Source organism: Rousettus aegyptiacus, unplaced genomic scaffold, assembly GCF_014176215.1.
Source record: "Rousettus aegyptiacus isolate mRouAeg1 unplaced genomic scaffold, mRouAeg1.p scaffold_m13_p_10, whole genome shotgun sequence".
NCBI lineage: Eukaryota > Metazoa > Chordata > Mammalia > Chiroptera > Pteropodidae > Rousettus > Rousettus aegyptiacus.
Window position 1 is genome coordinate 54,307,913 of NW_023416285.1, and position 18,756 is coordinate 54,326,668.

The 18,756-nt window shown below is 34.7% G+C and overlaps 1 protein-coding gene across 1 annotated transcript in view; it reads left to right on the plus strand.

The window, feature by feature from the left end:
* The first annotated feature begins 1,141 nt into the window (after positions 1-1,141).
* TMPRSS11A (transmembrane serine protease 11A) overlaps positions 1,142-18,756 on the plus strand; it is a 59,807-nt gene continuing 42,192 nt past the window's right edge. The window contains exon 1 of the mRNA XM_016159653.2: positions 1,142-1,224. Within this exon, the coding sequence (XP_016015139.1) occupies positions 1,142-1,224 (83 nt within the window). The remainder of the gene's footprint in view (positions 1,225-18,756) is intronic.

Genomic DNA, 18,756 nt, shown 5'->3' on the forward strand with positions numbered 1-18,756 from the left:
AGGCAGTAGAAAGAAAGATTTTGTACCTTAATCTTTTAGTTTAAATAGATTATCATATTTATTACAAATACTTGGAACTAACTGCACTAACTGGCAGCTTTGATTTCCTTCTCTTTGTTCTATTTACTTAAGAATGTGGATGGTATGATAGCTATGCCTATGATATTCCTAGATCAGTATCCAAGCAACATCCTTTCTTTTGTATGGAGCAGGGTAGTCGTTTCTTAAAATCTCTAGGACAATAGCTTTCATGAGGAACATCTTTCAGAAAAGATAGAGATGCTGAGTAAGTGGGATTTCAGATATGCTCTGCTCATATCAACCAGAACTGCTTTGATGTAATGTGTGTCATGTATTTAGCTTCAGCATAAGATTCAGTTTCAACAAATGGCTCTATTGCTTCATCTACCAACAACCCAAATAATTGCTGTAATTCATTATTTTCGAGAGACATCCATTAAAGTTTATGATCCAATTTACCAGAAACAGGAAGAGAAGTAGAGTATAGATTCTTGTTTAAATGAAAGGAAGATTTTGGAAAGAATCAGTTTAGGTCACGACAATTCAATGGATGTGGGAGACCCAGAAATGAATGGAGGAGAATTAGAGAACAACATTCTGTTTGAGTATATTTGAGGTATCAGAAACACATTCACATAGAACTACTCCAGGAGTTAGACCTTTAAAGCATAATTATAAAAAAATGTATAAAGAGATATTTACATCAGTAGCGGTAGACCAGAAAACATAGGGGACAGCCAAAATGATATTGAATTTGGCAAGGATTTCTTAGATATGACAGCAAAAGAATAGGCAAAAGAAGAAAAAATAGATAATATGGACTACAATAAAATCTAAAACTTTCTTCATCGGAGGACACTATCAACAGAGTGAAAAGGCAACCTGTACAATGGAAGAAAATATTTGCAAATCGTATATCTGCTAATTACTAGGCATAAAATATAAAGAATTTCTATTATCCAAAAACTAAAAAACAAACACCCAAATTTAAAAAAAAATGAGCAGGAAAAGGGGAAAGGAGAAGGTGTGGTGGATTCCCTGAATAACCCTGCCTGAGAGAGCTATGAGCTCCACCCAGCAGCAGTGCCAAGGGATCAGGGCAGAAAGCAGAGAAGCGGGTATGGCAGAGAAGCAACAGTTAATTATTACCAGTGCAGTTGCAAAATGCAAGGCTGAGCCACAACCTCCATCCCCCAATCCGAAGTACCTATCCCCTCGTATCATCCAAGACCAAATACTGCAGAGCCCAAGGGGAATCTGAACAAACACTACCGAAACTGTCGCTAACACTGACAGAAACTGAGACTGAGAGTAGGGAGCATGATTGAATATCTACAAGAAAAAAAAGGCATTATTAAGACTTTTTATAAGCAGGGATCTGATTATCTCAACCTGAATACCCTTCTCCAAGACACATTGTATTAAAAGTATCAAAAATCAATGACAAAGAAAGAATTCTCAGGGCAGCCAGAGAAAAGAAGATAGTAATCTATAAAGGAAAATCCATTAGGTTATCATTGAACTTCTCAGCACAAACCTTACAAACCAGAGAGGAGTGGAATCAAATATTCAAACTATTAAGTTAAAGGAACTACCAGAAAAGAATAATGTATCCAGCAAAGCTGTCCTTTAGATATGAAAGAGAAATAAAGACTTTTCCAGACATACAAAAATTGAGATAATACTCCACTATGAATCCTACATTACAGGAAATAGTGAAAGGGGTCAGCTCACCTAAAACAAAAAGACAAAAAAATACCTAACTATGAATAAGGCAACTAGCAGGCAGATAGAAGCAGAGGAGTGCAATCCTTATTAAAAACAGAGCGTTATAAGCTTAAACAGTAAGAAGAGATTCGCTATAGCAAGATAGTGGTGAACTTTCAACATACAAAGGGATAAATTGAGACAACAGCAACAGAAAAGGGGAGGATTCAAAGATCCAAATTCTCAAAGGGGAATGGAGATAAAGCACATATAGGAGAAAATGAACAACTGGATATAAGTGTGTGTGTGTGTGTGTGTGTGTGTGTGTATGCCTATCTTCTACATATTCATAAAGGTAACCTGGTAACCACAGGCTAACGATTCAGAATTGAAGTATATAACATAAAACAGGAAGGACCAGAGGGAAAACCCACAAAACTCAAACAAAATGTAAAAAAAGCAGACACACAAGGACAAGGAAGCAATGGAAACAATGAGCTATCAGAAAGCAAAAGATAAAATGCCTATTGGAAAACCTCATATTTTAATAATCACCCTATATGTAAATGGACTGAATCACCATTAAAAAGGCACAGAGATGCAGAATACATCAAAAAACAAAACCCAATTATATGTTGCCTCTAGGAGACACATCTCAGTTCCGAGACAAATATAGACTCAAAGTGAAAGGATGGAAAATGATATTTCAAGCAAATGGGATTCAGAGAAAAGCAGAAGTGGAAGTTCTAATATCGGACAAAATAAACTTCAAAATTAAAAAGGTAAAGAAAGATACTGAGGGATACTTCATAATGATAAAGGAAATCATGCACCAAGAAGACATAACACTTATTAATATCTATACTCCCAATCAGGGATCCTAGAAATATATAAAGCAATTACTAACAGAACTTAAAGGAGAAACAGACCAAAACACTATCACAGTAGTGGATCTAAATACCTCACTGTCAGATATAGACACATATAGACAGATCTTCCAAACTGAAAATCAATAAGGAAATAACATCCTTAAATGACACATTAGACCAACTGGACATAAGCGACATTTGCAGAGCCTTCCATCCCAAAGCAGCTGGTTATACATTCTTCTCTAGTGTACATGGAACATTCTCAAGAATCGACCACATATACTGTGGCACAGAGATAGCCTCAACAAATATAAGAGGGTTGAATCATACCAACTATATTCTCTGATCATAATGCTTTGAAACTAGAGATCAACTGCAAAAAGAAACCAAGAAGAACCACAAAAACAAGGAGATTAAACAATATGTTACTGAAGAATAACTGAGTCACAGAATAAATAAAAAGAGAGATCAAAAGATACATAGAATGATAATGATAGTACAACTTATCAAAACTTGTGAGACACAGCAAAAGTGGTCATAAAAGAAAAGTTCATATCATTACAGGCCTACCTCCAAAAACAAGAACGAGCCCAAATAAATAACCTACTGCTTCATCTTAAATATCTAGAAAAGGAAGAACAGAATAATAATAAAAATAAGGAAAAAAATAATCAAGATGAGAGCAGAAATAAATGAAATCGAAAACAAAAGAACAATAGAAAAAATAGATGCAACAAAGAGCTGGCTCTTTCAGAAGGTTAATAAAATTGACAAACCCCTCCCTAGACTAACTAAAGAAAAAAGAGAAAGGATACAAATAAACAAAATGAGGGATGAAAGAGGAGAAATTACAATTTATATTGAAGAAATACAAAGGATCATACAAGAATAGCCTGACAAGTGTATAACACCAAATATCGTACCCTAGAATAAATGGACCAGTACTTGGAAAAATACAACCTTCCTGGACTGAATCAAGAAGAACTACAAAATCTAAATAGACCAATTAGCAGTATGGAAATTGAAACAATCATCAAAAACCCACCAAAAAGTAAAAGTATAGCACCAAATGGCTTCACCAATGAATTCTACCAAACATTCAAAGGAGATTTGATACCCATTCTTCTCAAATTCTTCCAAAATAGTGAAGAGGAGGCAATACTTCTTATCTCATTTTGTGAGGCCCATATTACCCTGATACCAAAGGCTGGTAAAAATAACACAAAAAAGAAAACTATAGACCAAGATCTCTCATGAACACAGAGTCGAAAACCCTAAATAAGATACTAGAGAACCGAATACAGCAATATAATAAAAGATTATATACCACAATGAAGTGGGCTTCATCCCAGGAGCACGGGAATGGTTCAACATACACAAATCAATTATTGGGATACATCACATAAGCAAATTAAAAAATAAGAATCATATGATCGATCATATCAATAGATGCAGAAAAAGCCTTTGACAAGATACAGCATTCATTTATGACCAAAGTACTTCACAAAATCAGTATAGAAAGAAAGTATCTTAACATAATAAAGGCCATCTATGACAAACCCTCAGCCGACTTTATACTTAATGCTGAAAAACTAAAAACCTTCTCTCTAAGATCAGAAATAAGACAAAACTGACTACTGTTGCCACTCTTATTCAACATAACATTGGAGGTCCTAGCAAGTGCAATCAGACAAGAGAAGGATCTAAAAGACATCTAAGTAGGACTCAAAGAAGTCAAACTGTCACTATTTGCAAATGACAGGATTCTCTCTATAAAAAACCCTAAAGACTCCACAAGAACACTACTAGAAACAACAAGCAAATACAGTAAAGTTTCTGGTTACAAAATCAACATTCAAAAATCCATAGCATTCCTATATTCTAACAACGAAGTGTCAGAAAAAGTGGAATAAATAATTCCTTTCACAATTGCAACAAAAAGAATAAAATACCTAGGAATAAATTTAATGAAACATGTGAAGGACTTATATAATGAAAACTACAAGACTCTATTAGAAAAAATCAAAGAAGATACAAAGAAATGGAAAGATATTCCATGTTCTTGGATTGGAAGAATCAACATAGTTAAAATGAGCATATTACCTAGAGCATTATACAGATTCAATGCAATCCCCATCAAAATCCAAAATCCCATTTTTTTTTTGAAGAAATAGAACAAAAAAAAATCATCAGATTTCTATGGAAGCACAAAAGACTCCGAATTGCCAAAGCTATCCTGAGAAAAAAGAATTACTCTGGAGGCATCACTCTGCCTGACTTCGAATTATACTACAAAGCAACAGTAATCAAAACAGCATGGTACTGGCAGGAAAACAAACATACAAACCAGTGGAACAGAATCAAGGGTCCAGAAGTAAACACATATTTATATGGGCAAATAATTTTTGACAAAAAAGCCAAAAACATACAGTGGAGAAAGGAAAGCCTATTCAATAAATGGTGCTGGGAAAACTGGAAAAACACCTGTCAAAGAATGAAACTAGACTGCTGTCTATCACCACATATCAAAATTAACTCAAAATGGATTAAGGACCTGAATATAAGACCCAAAACAATAAAATGCATAGTAAAAAACATAGAAACCAAACTCAGGGACTTAAAGAGGATTTTATGAATTTGACCTCAAAGGCAAGGGAAGTAAAATCAAAAATAAATAAATGGTACTACATCAAAATAAAAAGCTTCTGTTCAGCCAAAGAAACCATCAGCAAGGTAAATACCATCCAAATGGGAAAATATATTTGCAAGCAATGCCTCCGATAAGGGCCTAATATCCAAAATATACAAATAACTCATATAACTCAATAACAACAAAGAAACAAATGATCCAATCAAAAAAATGGGCAGAGGATGTGAATAGACACTTCTCCCTAAAGGACATACAAATGGCAACAAAATATGAAAAGATGCTTAACATTGCTAGTTATTAGGAAAATTCAAATCAAAACCACAATGAGATACCATCTCACACCTATTAGAATGGCTATAACAACAGGACAAGTAATAACAAATGCTGGAGAGGATGCGGAGAAAAAGGAACTCTCATAAACTGCTGGTGGGACTGCAAATTGGTATAGCCACTATGGAAGACAGTATGGAGTTTCCTCAAAAAACTAAGAATTGATCTACCATATGATCCAGCAATCCCTCTACTGAGTATTTATCCCGAAGACTTAAAAAAAATCATATCCATAAAGATATTTGCACACCAATGTTCATAGCTATGTTATTCACAGTGGCCAGGACATGGCAACCGAAGTGTCCTATGATACATGATTAGCTAAAGAAGCTGTGATACATATATACAATGGGATATTACTCAGCCATAAGAAGAGATGAAATACAGCCATTTGTGACAACATGGATGGAACTTGAGATAATCATGCTAAGTGAAATAAGCCAGATAGATAAAGTTGAAAATCACGATATCACTTATATGTGGGATGTAAACCTAAAAGCAACAAAGGAACAGGACAAACAAACAGAGACTCATGGACATGGACTATAAACTAGTGGTTACTAGAGGGAAAGGGGTGGGGTAGGAGGGGAGAGGTAGACAAGGTAAAGGGGGTCAAATATAGGGAGGCAGAGGGAGGGAGAAGTGGGTAAAACAGATTAAATATATGGTAGATGAATGAAACTGGACTTTGGGTAGTAAACTCACAATAGAATATACAGATGTCAAATTATAATGTATACCTGAAAATTATATGATTGTATTAACCAATGTTATCCTAATAAACTTAATTTAAAAAAATAAAAATAAATAAATTACATTGACAGATTTTTTAGTACTCGAGTATCTCTATGAGAAATTCCAACTTTCAAAGTATAGGTTTGGTCATGACAACTGCATGAAAAACTTTTTGATATAGTGAATTATCGAAATCTCAATTAGATGCCTAAAGTGAAACAAAAATAATTTCATCCATATTAAAAATGTGGTTGCTGACAATCATGGTTTACATCTTTGTTCCTGTCACATTAGAGAAATTAAGTTGGGACATGGTAGTTGTTTGAGGTGGTACAACAGGAAAGGTAGACTAGAATAGTGACCAAGGACTGCTATTCCCTATCTCCAACTCCAGTAACCAGCCAGTAGTGAGAAAGAAAAAAAAAAAAAACTTTTACCAAGCCAGTTTTGTACCATTCATAAAGTAGGCTTACTTGATAAGGATCAGGGCCATTGGAATTAGAGACACGTGGTGGGGAAATGCCATCTCTGCCACTTTCAGATGTAAAATTAGGCAAATTATTTAATATCTGAAAGCCTTAGTGTCTATTTCTGTAAAATGGGGTTAATTCCTACCCCAAAAGGCTGTTGTGAAGTATTAAGATAATGCATGAAAAGTATTGGTGGCAATGTCTGTACCCTTACAAGCCCTGTTTATTTGCAATTATTATAAGCTTATTTAATTATTTTTCCATTTTGATTATATATTTGTATCAAGGCCAAATTTACATTTAGTAAAGTTCACTCTTTTTAGTGACTAGTTTTATGAATTTTGACAAACACAGCCTTATAATCACCACCACAAAATGTAGAACATTTTCTTCATCCCCAAAACTTCCATGTAGCGAATGCCTTCTTACCTCCACCAGATTCGAAACTCTGATCTGTTTTTGCCTTTATAAACTTTGCCTTTACTAGAACGTCGTATTAATGGAATTGTGCAATATGCAGCCTTTTGAGTCTGGCTTCTTTAACTCAGCATAATGCCTTCGAGGTAATCTCATTTAATTTGCACATACATTACTATCCTCGGAAAAGGAAAATCACATTCAGAAAGTTAAATAATTTACTCAAAGTTGCAGTTAGTGAAAGATAGAAATTTGGTTCTAGTTTTATTTGTTTCCATGTTGTATGTTTCCTGTTCTCTATGCCTTCTGTTAGTCTAAAGCTCAGGCAGAAGACCGGTACAGGCCCATGGCCTTTAGGAACCAGGCCGCTTAGCAGGAGGTGAGCAGCGGGCTAACATGCGAAGCTTCATCATGCTTGCAGCTGCTCCCCAGTGCTAGCATCGTCACCTCAGCTCCACCTCAGATCATCAGGTTTTCATAGCACTGGTCCCTGCCACCAAAAAGGTTGGAGACCACTGCTACAGTTTATTAAACTTCCACCACCAATTCTGACATTCACCTTTAATTAAACCATTTAGTCCTCTGCCCTTCTTTAAACAAAGACCAGAAGCTAAAAAGCCAGATGACATCAGGGCCACTAGAAGAGTTCTAAGCAAACTTTCTACCACGTTCTGCCATCCTGACATTTAGTGCAGTCATCATTTTATCTTTATACAGTTCACGACTTAGTTCTTATATATACCACATAGTGTGAGGGGTATTTTACATGTACTCTTTCATTTAATTTCTGCAGTAGTCTGGAAAGCTATTATTAATTCCACATACAGAGGAAAAAGTTCAGGTGCAGAAGAGCCAAGCAGCAACAGTATGGGCGAGCTAAGGTTTATAGGCAGGTGTATTTCCCTCCAAAGTCTGGGCTCAGTCAGCCAGGCTTTCTGCCACCTGTAATGGAAGCTGCCATTTAGTACCAGACACTGTCCTAGGCAGTTTCACATACATTATGCCATTTAAATCTCACAAAGTCCTACACATAAATGGTATCAGTGTGTTTTGTATAGGAGGAAACTGATGCTCAAAGGGTTAAGTAGTCTGTCCAAGTTCACATAACTATCAAGAAGTCAGAATTCTATTCTAAGTCTATGCCTTTTTTTACTACTCCATGAAGTACTGTGTTGGGAAATGATTGAAGGGAAGGAAATAAGGGAGACTGGAGGAAGAGGGGAAGGGAGGTGAAGACAGGGAAGAAGAGGGGAAAAAAGAATGTAATTGTGCTAATTCTTACAGTAGGTGTTTTAAAAGAAAAATGTTTATGTAAATTCACTATAGCCCTGTGATACATGAAGATAGCTGTTTTTCAGCAAAAAAAAAAAAAAGAGTATTTCTTGAGTTATATTATGAATATAGGTTTAAAGAACATCTGATGGTTTTTATTTAGAACTTTACATGAAGGTTTCTTTAAGATATCTGCATACCTACCAGTAATCTTCTTTAAACTCTTAATCCTTATGCATTCCTCAGTTATTTCTCATTCAATCCTTACAACCAGTTTCTTCTTCAACAAAATTAGTCAATACTAAAAAAAATATATAGATACTGCTTTCTTGTTGGGACTATGTTGTCTCTGGGCTGTTTTCTTCAAGCTATTCTATGGGTTGAGGCTTCTCTGTTCAGACTTGTCGAACTAGTTTCAACTACTTGTAATTTGTTTCCTTATTTCTTCCAGCTGTAGACCTTTACTATATCTAGGCATGTTATATCGTTGATTAGAAAGTCGAGTTCAGTGGATGCACATTTCCAAGATCATATCCTTTCTCCTGTAGATGATGTATCGGTAAGTTCAGTTTTGTTTTGTAAACAGTTTGTTTGCTCTAGTCTGTCTGTCACTAGATTCCTGACCTGTTGAAGGACTGCTCGTGTGTTGTCCTCAATGGTTTCATTCTTAACTGAATTTTGTGAGATTTCTGGAATTAGAATTGCACCTGAATTAATCTGTATTTGAAATCAATATTTTTGTATTAAAAAGATAATTGTCAGCATTATTTCATATGCTGCTAAGTTCAGTAGTTGGGATTTTAGAAGTTAATGAAAAGCTATATTACATCGTGTTGTGACTGCTTCTGATGTTGAAGGGTGGAGTGGAGGTATCCATTTGTTTTTTTTTTTTTAAAAAAAAAGCCTCCTTCAGCCATCTGATGAAATTTAACTTCTGTAGCACCTTCCCTCTAACTGCTTTTCTTGTACTTGATAGTCAGTCCCTGGAAACTAATGCAGATAGGGAGGTCAATAGCTTCAGAGATACCTGTCTATATCCAGAAATCTCAGGACTCCTTGCGGGGAGAAGAGAAACAGGAGGTTCATATTGAGGAAAACATGTCTACTCTATAAAAAATTTTCTATTGCCTACTAAGAAAAAAAAACTGAATTATTTCAAGTTATCTTTTTTCAAATGGGTTTGCTATTTGCAAAAGAGGGGGATAAAATAAGATTTCTTGGCTTAACTTTACATATAATTAAAATAACGATTTTTAAATATTCATAATGACAATAATACTTCACCATTACTTAGATTTATGCCATTTTCAAAATATTTTTACTTATGTTATTTCATTTAACAGTCAGGACACCCTTGTGAGATCAATAGAACAGGTATTGTTAACTCCCATTTTTAAGTGCAAATCCGAGGGAATTAGCGAGCACATAGTAATTGTCAAAGGGTCTCTGAGCTCCATAGGAAGGGTGTACAATGCTTCACACATAATCATCTCTCCACAAATATTTGTTGAACACAAGTGAACGAATAAACAAATGTAAATGTCCAGCATTAATGTTTTATTTATTAAAATTTATTGAATTTGAAAATGCATATTCCATGTTTATGGAAATCATAATATTGTAAAGCCATACAATATCATGTTCCAACCTTTCATATTTCACATTTCCCCCTAAATTATTCTTTTAAAAATATGAAGTCTCATTAATATAGGTACCAAAAGTCATCTTTTCTAATAAATATTTATGTGTTTATAGGAATGTTTTCAGTAAATTACAGGGAATAAATAACAGAAACAAGATCAATGCTCTTGTTCAGGTCACACACAACGCTTCTTGATAAAGAAAGCAGACAGTGGAAACCTACAAATGCCTATGGTTTCTTTAAAATAAATTCATGGAACGCTAATCCAGGATTTGGAGGATTTGCAGGAGATGGCAGGTTACACTAACAGATAAACTTAAGGACTGAGGCAAAGCAAATGCTTAATAATTACCCCTCACTTTTCAAAAGTTCATGTTACACCGCTTCACTCTTACAGAAGATCTACATTAGTATCTGTTTTTGTTAACCAAAACAATCCAAAGATTTTTGCTTTTACAAAAAAAGGTGAAAAGAGCGATCAGCGTTTGTTTTGCAGTGAGCCATTACAGAGACAGCCTGCACCCCGAGCACTGAGACTGGCACTGCAAACCTCACTGTACGTTACGCAGGCTGTGTATTTATCATATCATTCCTGCTCTTCATTCCTACTCTTACTAGGTATTAGTGATATCTTAGGTTTTATGTGTTAATTGGTATGACTGAGAGCATTAATTTTTGGGATATGAAAATGTTCAAAATTTTTTACATATAAATTCATGGTAATAGCTTCTTTGCTTTTCACCATTTTGGCTTGTGGAAAAATTTCATAAGAATGTTCTACTTCACAGAATGGGGGAAACCTGTACTATGACACCCTATTTCTCATACCAATTCTACAATATGTTCTACAGTCATATTGATCATTCTTACTTCTCTATTAACAAGAAATACAATGTGGAAGCCTTGCAAAATGCATTTTTTTCATACCTTTACTGTTTCTGTTATATTGAAAACTCTTCTCTGCGGGTTTAGTGACCCTCTTCTCTACGTTTTAGAGATAGTCTTTAGTGTTTGGACTTTGCTGTGAATATCCATTTGCACTTGCTTTTAGCAATATTCATACTCCAACTCTTCCCTATAAATTTATTAATTGGGTCAATCGCTCACTTAAAATCTCAATTACTTGAGATTGTGTTTTCCTAGAAGTCTGCATCTCTCTAGCTCATAATTTTGGGCATTATGCAGTAAATGCAAAAATTAAGTTCCTCCTCTTCATTGCCATCCTTTACAGAAAAAGACAGTTCTGGGAAAGTCTTGGCAAACCTTCAAGTTCTATATTTTAATTTCATTCTGAATACTCATTTTAATCAACTTGTTAATTTGCCAAGTCCATTATCTAATAGAGTCAAGAACTCTACTTTTGGAGTTAAAATCAAAACAGCAAAATAAGACCTTCATGTTTCTTACTGATTACTAAACTTGGTATTAAAGTATCAATTAAATTTTACTGTTTTGTTAGTTTTCAGCAAACTCAGAGCTTATTATATTCCATATATGTGCTACTCTTAATAGTTTGTTTAATTCTCTCAACAATCCTATGATTAGGTACTGTTATTATCTCCATTTTATAGATGGAAATATAACTAGCCCTATATCATCACAGGCTAATGAGTGGAAGAGTTTAAATTTGAGATAATCTGGAATCAGAGCTTAACTATTAAGATATTCTGTTTTTCTTTTCTTTCTTTCTTTTTTTTTTTTGATAATTTTTTAAGAGAAAATATATTTTGCTTTTTAATTTAAAATTTGAGTAAAAGATTCATAGTGTTAGTCACTCAGTATCCCATAAAACTGCACCAACAATTACATGAGATAACATGTATGTGAACTCTTGACCCAGTGAAGGAATTCAGTATGTGCTAGAGCCCTTCATTACTCTAGCCACTCCATTGCCTCACATCTCTGGGTAGTTTTTATTGTTGCTACTTTAAGGTGGGAAAACTGAAATTCAGAGAGGTCTCATAAATTTCTCAAGATGCATGTTAAAGAGTGATAAGCAGGGACTGAAGCCAAACTCTTCTGACCCTAAAAGACAGGGTCATATCTCAACAGAAGGAGCCTAGAGAAGATTTGTCCAGGCAGGGGAAGACTTAAAGGAATTTTTAAAAATTTTGTCTCAGAAACGAACTCACTATGTTTTCCTTTACTCTCACACTAGGATCACACTCAGAACAATTCTGGTACCAGCTATGTGGGGGTTTTCCCCCAAGTAATTCTCCAACACCAATTGTCCTACAATTCACGTCAATTCTGACAGTAATGGGAGTTAGCACAAATACCATAGGCTCAGGGCTTAGTCCCCTAAGAGAGCCCTTGCCCCATTTCAGATGCCCATTACAAGTCCAGGCTGTTATCTGCACTTCTGACCAACTGGCTGTAAATCAGAAGTACTCATAATTCCCTCCCCAGGTTAGATTAATTTGCTAAAGCAGCTTATAAAACTTAGAACAAAAGTTTACCTACTAGATTACCAGTTTACTACAAAGGATATTAAAGGAAATGAATAAACAGCCAAATGAAGAGATAACATACAGTGGTCCAAAAGAATCCCACATGCAGGAAATTATGTCTTCATGGAGTTGGGGTGTGCCACCCTCCCAATATATAGATGTGTACACCAACCCAGAAGCTTTCTGAATCCCATACTATTGGAATTTTTATGGAGGCTTCACCACATAGGCATTATTTATTATTAATTCAGTCTTTAGCCCCTCTCCCTCTCCCAAAAGACGAGGAGTAGTGGAACTGAACATTCTAAGCTTTGAATAATGGCCTGGGCTTTCTGGTGACTAGCACCCATCTTGAATCTATTCCTGATCCATCTCCTCCCCCCGACCTGCTCCACAGAGTTACCTCATCAGAACAAAAGACATCCATGTCAGTCAAAAAATTTCAAGGGACTTAGAAACTCTACTTAAGGAATGGTGGTCAAAGACCAAATATTGGAACACAAGATGCTACTGGTGCTCTTATGACTTAGGAAATTACAAGGGTTTTAGGACCTCTGTGCCAGGAACCAGGGCAGAGACCAATATGTACGTTGTCTATTAGTTCACAATCATTAACTTTCATTTTTTTACCTTAATAAAACTTTATTTGTTATTTTAAATATTTACAGAGAAGTAGTTTATAATCCTTTATTATTTTTAATCACATGGCACAAATTGGGACAAAAGCATTATAAGTTGTATCCTGAGTTGCATGAGGGATGAAACCCCGTCTTATTCATCCTTGCCTTCCTAAGCCCAGCATGATGCCTGAACATAAAAAAAAAAAAAAAAAAAAAAAAAAAAAAAAAAAAAAAAAGCTCGGTAAAACATTGTGGAAAGGAAAAATAGGTGGATGAATGGATGAATAGATAGATAGTTGAATGAAGAGACAGACAGACAGACAAATGAAAGGACAAACAAGGAATAAGAAATGTTGTGATAGCTGGTTAATTCTTATAGGTAGGTCATTAGGACACATTTGTTGTGTGCAAGGCTCTGACTCAAACATTTAAATACAAACAATTAATTTTGCATACATGCATATCATCCCAGCCTGGAACTTAACCTCCTACCTGACACATGTTTTATAAACTTTAATAGATGGGACTGCACATTGTGCCAAAAACGTGTTAGGGCTAAATTGCATATGTGCGCACATGCACACACACACCATGACATTTGGTGCTATCTTTTCTAGTAAAGCAAAACATTCTATGTATAATAAGTTTCTGTTTTGTTACTCAATTCCTTATTTTCTTTTTAATATTCCACTTGTAAAACAGCATCTTTTTATTGTGTTACTCTGGGTCACAGTAGAACACTTTTTTTTGTTGATTAATATTGCCTTAAAATATTCTTGGTATTTCCCACTACCCTACCTATCTAAGCTTACTCTTGTGGCGCAATTCCAAGATGATACTAAAATCTAAAATGTTACTGGTATCAAAATTACCTACCATAAATACCCTCACATTAAAATTACCATTTTATCAGTATGGCCGATTCCTATCAATGTGTAATAATAACAACAAAAATAGTGACAATAGCTCACAATTATAGAGTATTTGCTTTGTGTTAATCACTTTCCATGAATTAATGCATTTAACCTTCATATAAGTCCTATGATGTTGATATTAATTTTATTTCTATTTTACAAATGGGAGAACTTAAATAAAAAGGGCCAACCGCCTTGCCTCACCTTGTGGAGCTAGCATGTGGCAGGGTTAGGACCTGAACTCTAATAGTCCTACTTCAGAGATTGGACACTTATCATTAATGCTATACCACTCCCAAGTATAAGTCAGTTCAGTACTGTTGCATTAATTTAAACATATGACTCTGCTCGACCCCTAATCCAAAGTCTAAGTTCAACATTGTTTTAAAAAAGGCTTTGCAGCTGTAAGCTAACACACGCACACACACACACACACACACACACACACACACACACACACACAAACAACACTATATTTTGCTGATATTGGAAGGTGAGAGAGAAAGTTAAATGCTAGTCATATCTCAGAAAACAGCTAGAGAAGGTCCTTTTATACCGAATCAGGACAGGGACAAGAATCTGAAATTAATTGGGTAGATGCTAGAGGAAAGACAAGGCTGCAAGAATCTGTAATAAATCCAGCCTAGCAGGCCAGATACAATCAGCAGTGAGTAATTGTGTTCTTGTCAGGAGGTGGCAGAGGTGAAAATATTCCTCTGTGGGGATAAAGTACATGCATGGCGAGTATAAGAAAAGTGTTCTCTATCTCTTTTAGTTCATGTTTTCCTTTTCCAATCTTAAAATCTTCAATTATGCTTTTTTGGGGGGGGCCAGTGTGCCCAATTTCCATCCCTAAAACAAGGGTGAAGGAATTTTTCTAGATAAGCGAAGAAGTAGAGTCTTGTCTCTTTTCACCATCCTCATTTTCCTTCTCTGAGTCCCTAAATGCAGTTCAGCTGAATCTCTTCATTATTTGCCACAGAAAATTTTCTTTGGTCTAGACTACAGTATTTTATTCAATTTTTCACTTCCCTCTTTGCCCCACCCCTCACCTCCACCCATATCTGGGAGTTGGATACAGAAAGAATATCAGAAGTTTTATTTCTTCTTCTCACTTTAAACCTTCTGACAAGGACGCATTCCATGGATCAGCACAATGTTGTAAATACATCCAGAGCCATGTTTTCAAAACTGTGTTCTGTGGAACATCAGAATCCCCTTAAGATATCAGTAGATAACAGTGGTTTAAAAAATATATATATCTGGAAAATTTCCATTTCAATCTAACTCAATAAATAGTACTCAAGTATCTACTCAAGAGTTGGATGATAAATTACTCACTGGTGTTGAATCAGTAAACAGGATATATACAAAGCCAAAATGGAAATGCTGCTCATCTTTACCCCCATTTGAAACTATTAAAGGCTCTATGACTTCTAGAAGTGAGGATCTTACTTAACTTTATTTAACCGATTTTTCCAAACCTATTTGAATATTAGAAACCTCCATTTCCCCTTCTACCTGGCAATACTTCTTGAGAAATGCCTCAATGCTATACATAACTTATTCATTCTCTTTAAGATTTTGCACATTTGGGGATAAGAGAATATGGGTACACATAACATCTCAAGAAATAAAATATATAGGGAACATGTGGCAATATAGAAAAAAAAATGTGTCAAATAAAAGTCTTTGAAGTTTACAGACAACCCCAAATATGGTCATTAATTTTCCCAGTACAAGCCAGTTTCACAGATCCTTCTTCTCCTTACCTTGTCTCCAGATGACCTCATCATTGTTATGAGAGCATCTGTGGGAAGGGAGAGAAAGGAATCCTAACTTTCTGAGAATTCATGAAAATTTAAAGCCAGTGGAAAGGAAGAAGGTAGAAAAGAAAAAACAAATACAAGACTTAATCACAACAAAGAGGGTGATCAATAAAGAAATCTCTACCTTCACACCATAAAACTCTTCACTTGCTTCACATGATTTGAGTTAATAGGAAACCTGTTTGGAAAAAGAAAAAAAAAATCATTCTTTAAAGGAAGTTTGACATCACATAAAAAAATGGGCTTCAGAGTGCTAGCGGCCAAAATTAGGTTCTAACTCTACATACTGGCTTCATGAATTGAGCAAGTTATTTGAGAGTAAAATAAAGATAAATAATTCTACTAACAAGAGTATTTGGAGGGTAAATGTAACAGTATATCAACAAAATCATCACTTACTAAATAGTAGCTCTTGTTTTTATTACTTTTAGTATTAAATGGTTATTCTAAAACAGTTGCAAACCCTTCTTCCTTCTTTCTCACTTCCAGATGATCTCAGCCATTATTATGGCAGAATCTGTGAAAAGGGAGAGGGGAGTCTTAATTTTTTGAGAATTCATGAGAATTTAAAGAGCATCCAGAAAGATATAATTCATGTATCAAAGGTTGCTTTTCTGTAACAAATGACTGGTTTTAGAGGCCCAGAGGAAATGATGATTTTCATTGACGGAAATAGAATTGGCACTTTGGTGCTCATAGGACAAAAGTTTCCTAGTCTGGTTTCCTCCAAAGATAGGTACCAAGCTAGAAAAAAAAAAAAGAACAAAGTTTTCTGCACCAAATAGCTCCCAGGAATTTAATGTATTTAATGCCTTTGTTCAGTTACATTAGGAGTTAAGTAGACATCTAGGTTGGCCTGAGAAACTAACCAATAATTCCTTTTTAAATCAGATAGTATATTTTAAACTTCAAAAACTGTCTGTGAAGATTTATGGGAACATAACCTATCTGTAAATTGGCATTTGTAAAATAATCACATTTATCTACATTTGTATATGATAACTTGTATCTATAAGACAATAGAAAAATAATCCTGAAACAGGAAAGATTTGAAGCTTGTAGATATAATTATAAAGGACATGTGTTTGACTGGAGTGAGCTAAAGTTGTGTTTTTGAGGAAGGCCTTTCTAGATAAAATGGAAGATCATTTGAAGTAGGGGATCCATAATGTCTTTCGCAAACTCGAGTCATCTTTGAACTAATATATGTAGAGCTTGGTTACTGAGAAAATAAATATCCCGATCTAATCGTTAACAATTCATACTGCTCTATATATTCCTCATGGTATATAGCTTTCGGTTTGCAAGACTGCAGAAAGTGAAGTCACAAAATTATTCAAATTATCACCATGTTTTCATTGACAACATCTTTGGGAAAATTATGCCATAAATATACTGAATAATAAAGCTTAATAAAAGTATAATGCGTATAATAAATTGGATTTCATACAGCTTCTATGTTTCATTATTCTGATTAAGTATCATTTGTGCTTGTCCTTTATCTAAAGGAATGCAGAATGACAATTAAGTTATGATGAGGGATTACTTTTAGCTTTCTTCTCATTTTAATTTTCAAGAGTTCACTTTGTATACACCTCCCAAATTATTGCTTCAATAAAATATCTCAGTCTTCTAATTGCATGCTTCACATAGAATTCTGTTAATGAAATAGTTCTCCACCATTCCCACAATAGAGATTTTAAATCTCACATGTTTTTTGGCAGTCTATAGATTTCTGTCCATTTTCATTAAAGTTGTGACTCTAAAATTTTAAGATGGCTCCTAAGATTCCCATCTCTTGGTATACACATTCCTCTCCCAGTTATTCAAAAACTAATCTAGGTGCTGAAGTGAAGAGATTTTGCAGATATAACTAAGGTCTCAAATTAGTGAACTTTAAAATGAAGAGATTATCTTGGTAGGCCTAATCTAATCAGGCAACACCTTAAAAAAGAACAAGGCTCTACCTGGAGAGATGCAGAATGTGAAAAAGATTGGTTGGAAGAGATATTCACCATTAAGAAGATAAATTTCAAAGTTCATAAATCTCTTTGAGTTGCAGCCTTTCCCCTTCGGTCCATTTTGTGTGTGTGTGTTTTTTAAATAACTTGGAGACATACTGATAAAATTCTCTGAAGAAATGAATGGTCAATAAATGAAGAATGAATGAGCAACAGACTAAATTAATATATAAGTAATAAATCTAAGAATTAAAATGCAATCAATGGAGAGGCAGTCTGGCACTGAGAAAAAATAGTCTCTCAGGAGTTAGAAGATACAAGTTTGAGATGACTATTATATTGGAAAAGTCACTTAATTATCTCTGGCCCACAGTTTCCTCATCTGGAAAGTGTGTTAAGCTATACTAAATAGTTTCTATGTTCTCCTAAACTTATATATTTAGGTTTAAAGCCATTTAAGAAGCTAAGAAATATCACTCCCTGTGGAGCTTCTGCTTCTAGCTTCCAGCACCTTAGCGCTTGTTCATCAGAGGACACACTGCCTTTCCACAGGCAGTTGTCTAGATTTATTATAATTAGCCAATATACATATTGTCAATATTTTTCATATCATACAGAATTCAAACCTATCACGTTTCACTAGGTTTATTGGTGAGAATTATTACTTATGCCAAAACTATGACCTTCTTAATTATTTAGGTCCAAACAGATTGCATATTTTATGTTAGCATTTATACATATATATTTTTATATTTAAAAGAAAAATTTGTGTAATCAATATTTATTAAAAATCCCTTAGTACAAAACATTACACTAAATCTTGTGAAGAAAATGTGAAAAAATGCTTTCTGCCTCAAAAAAAATTGGCT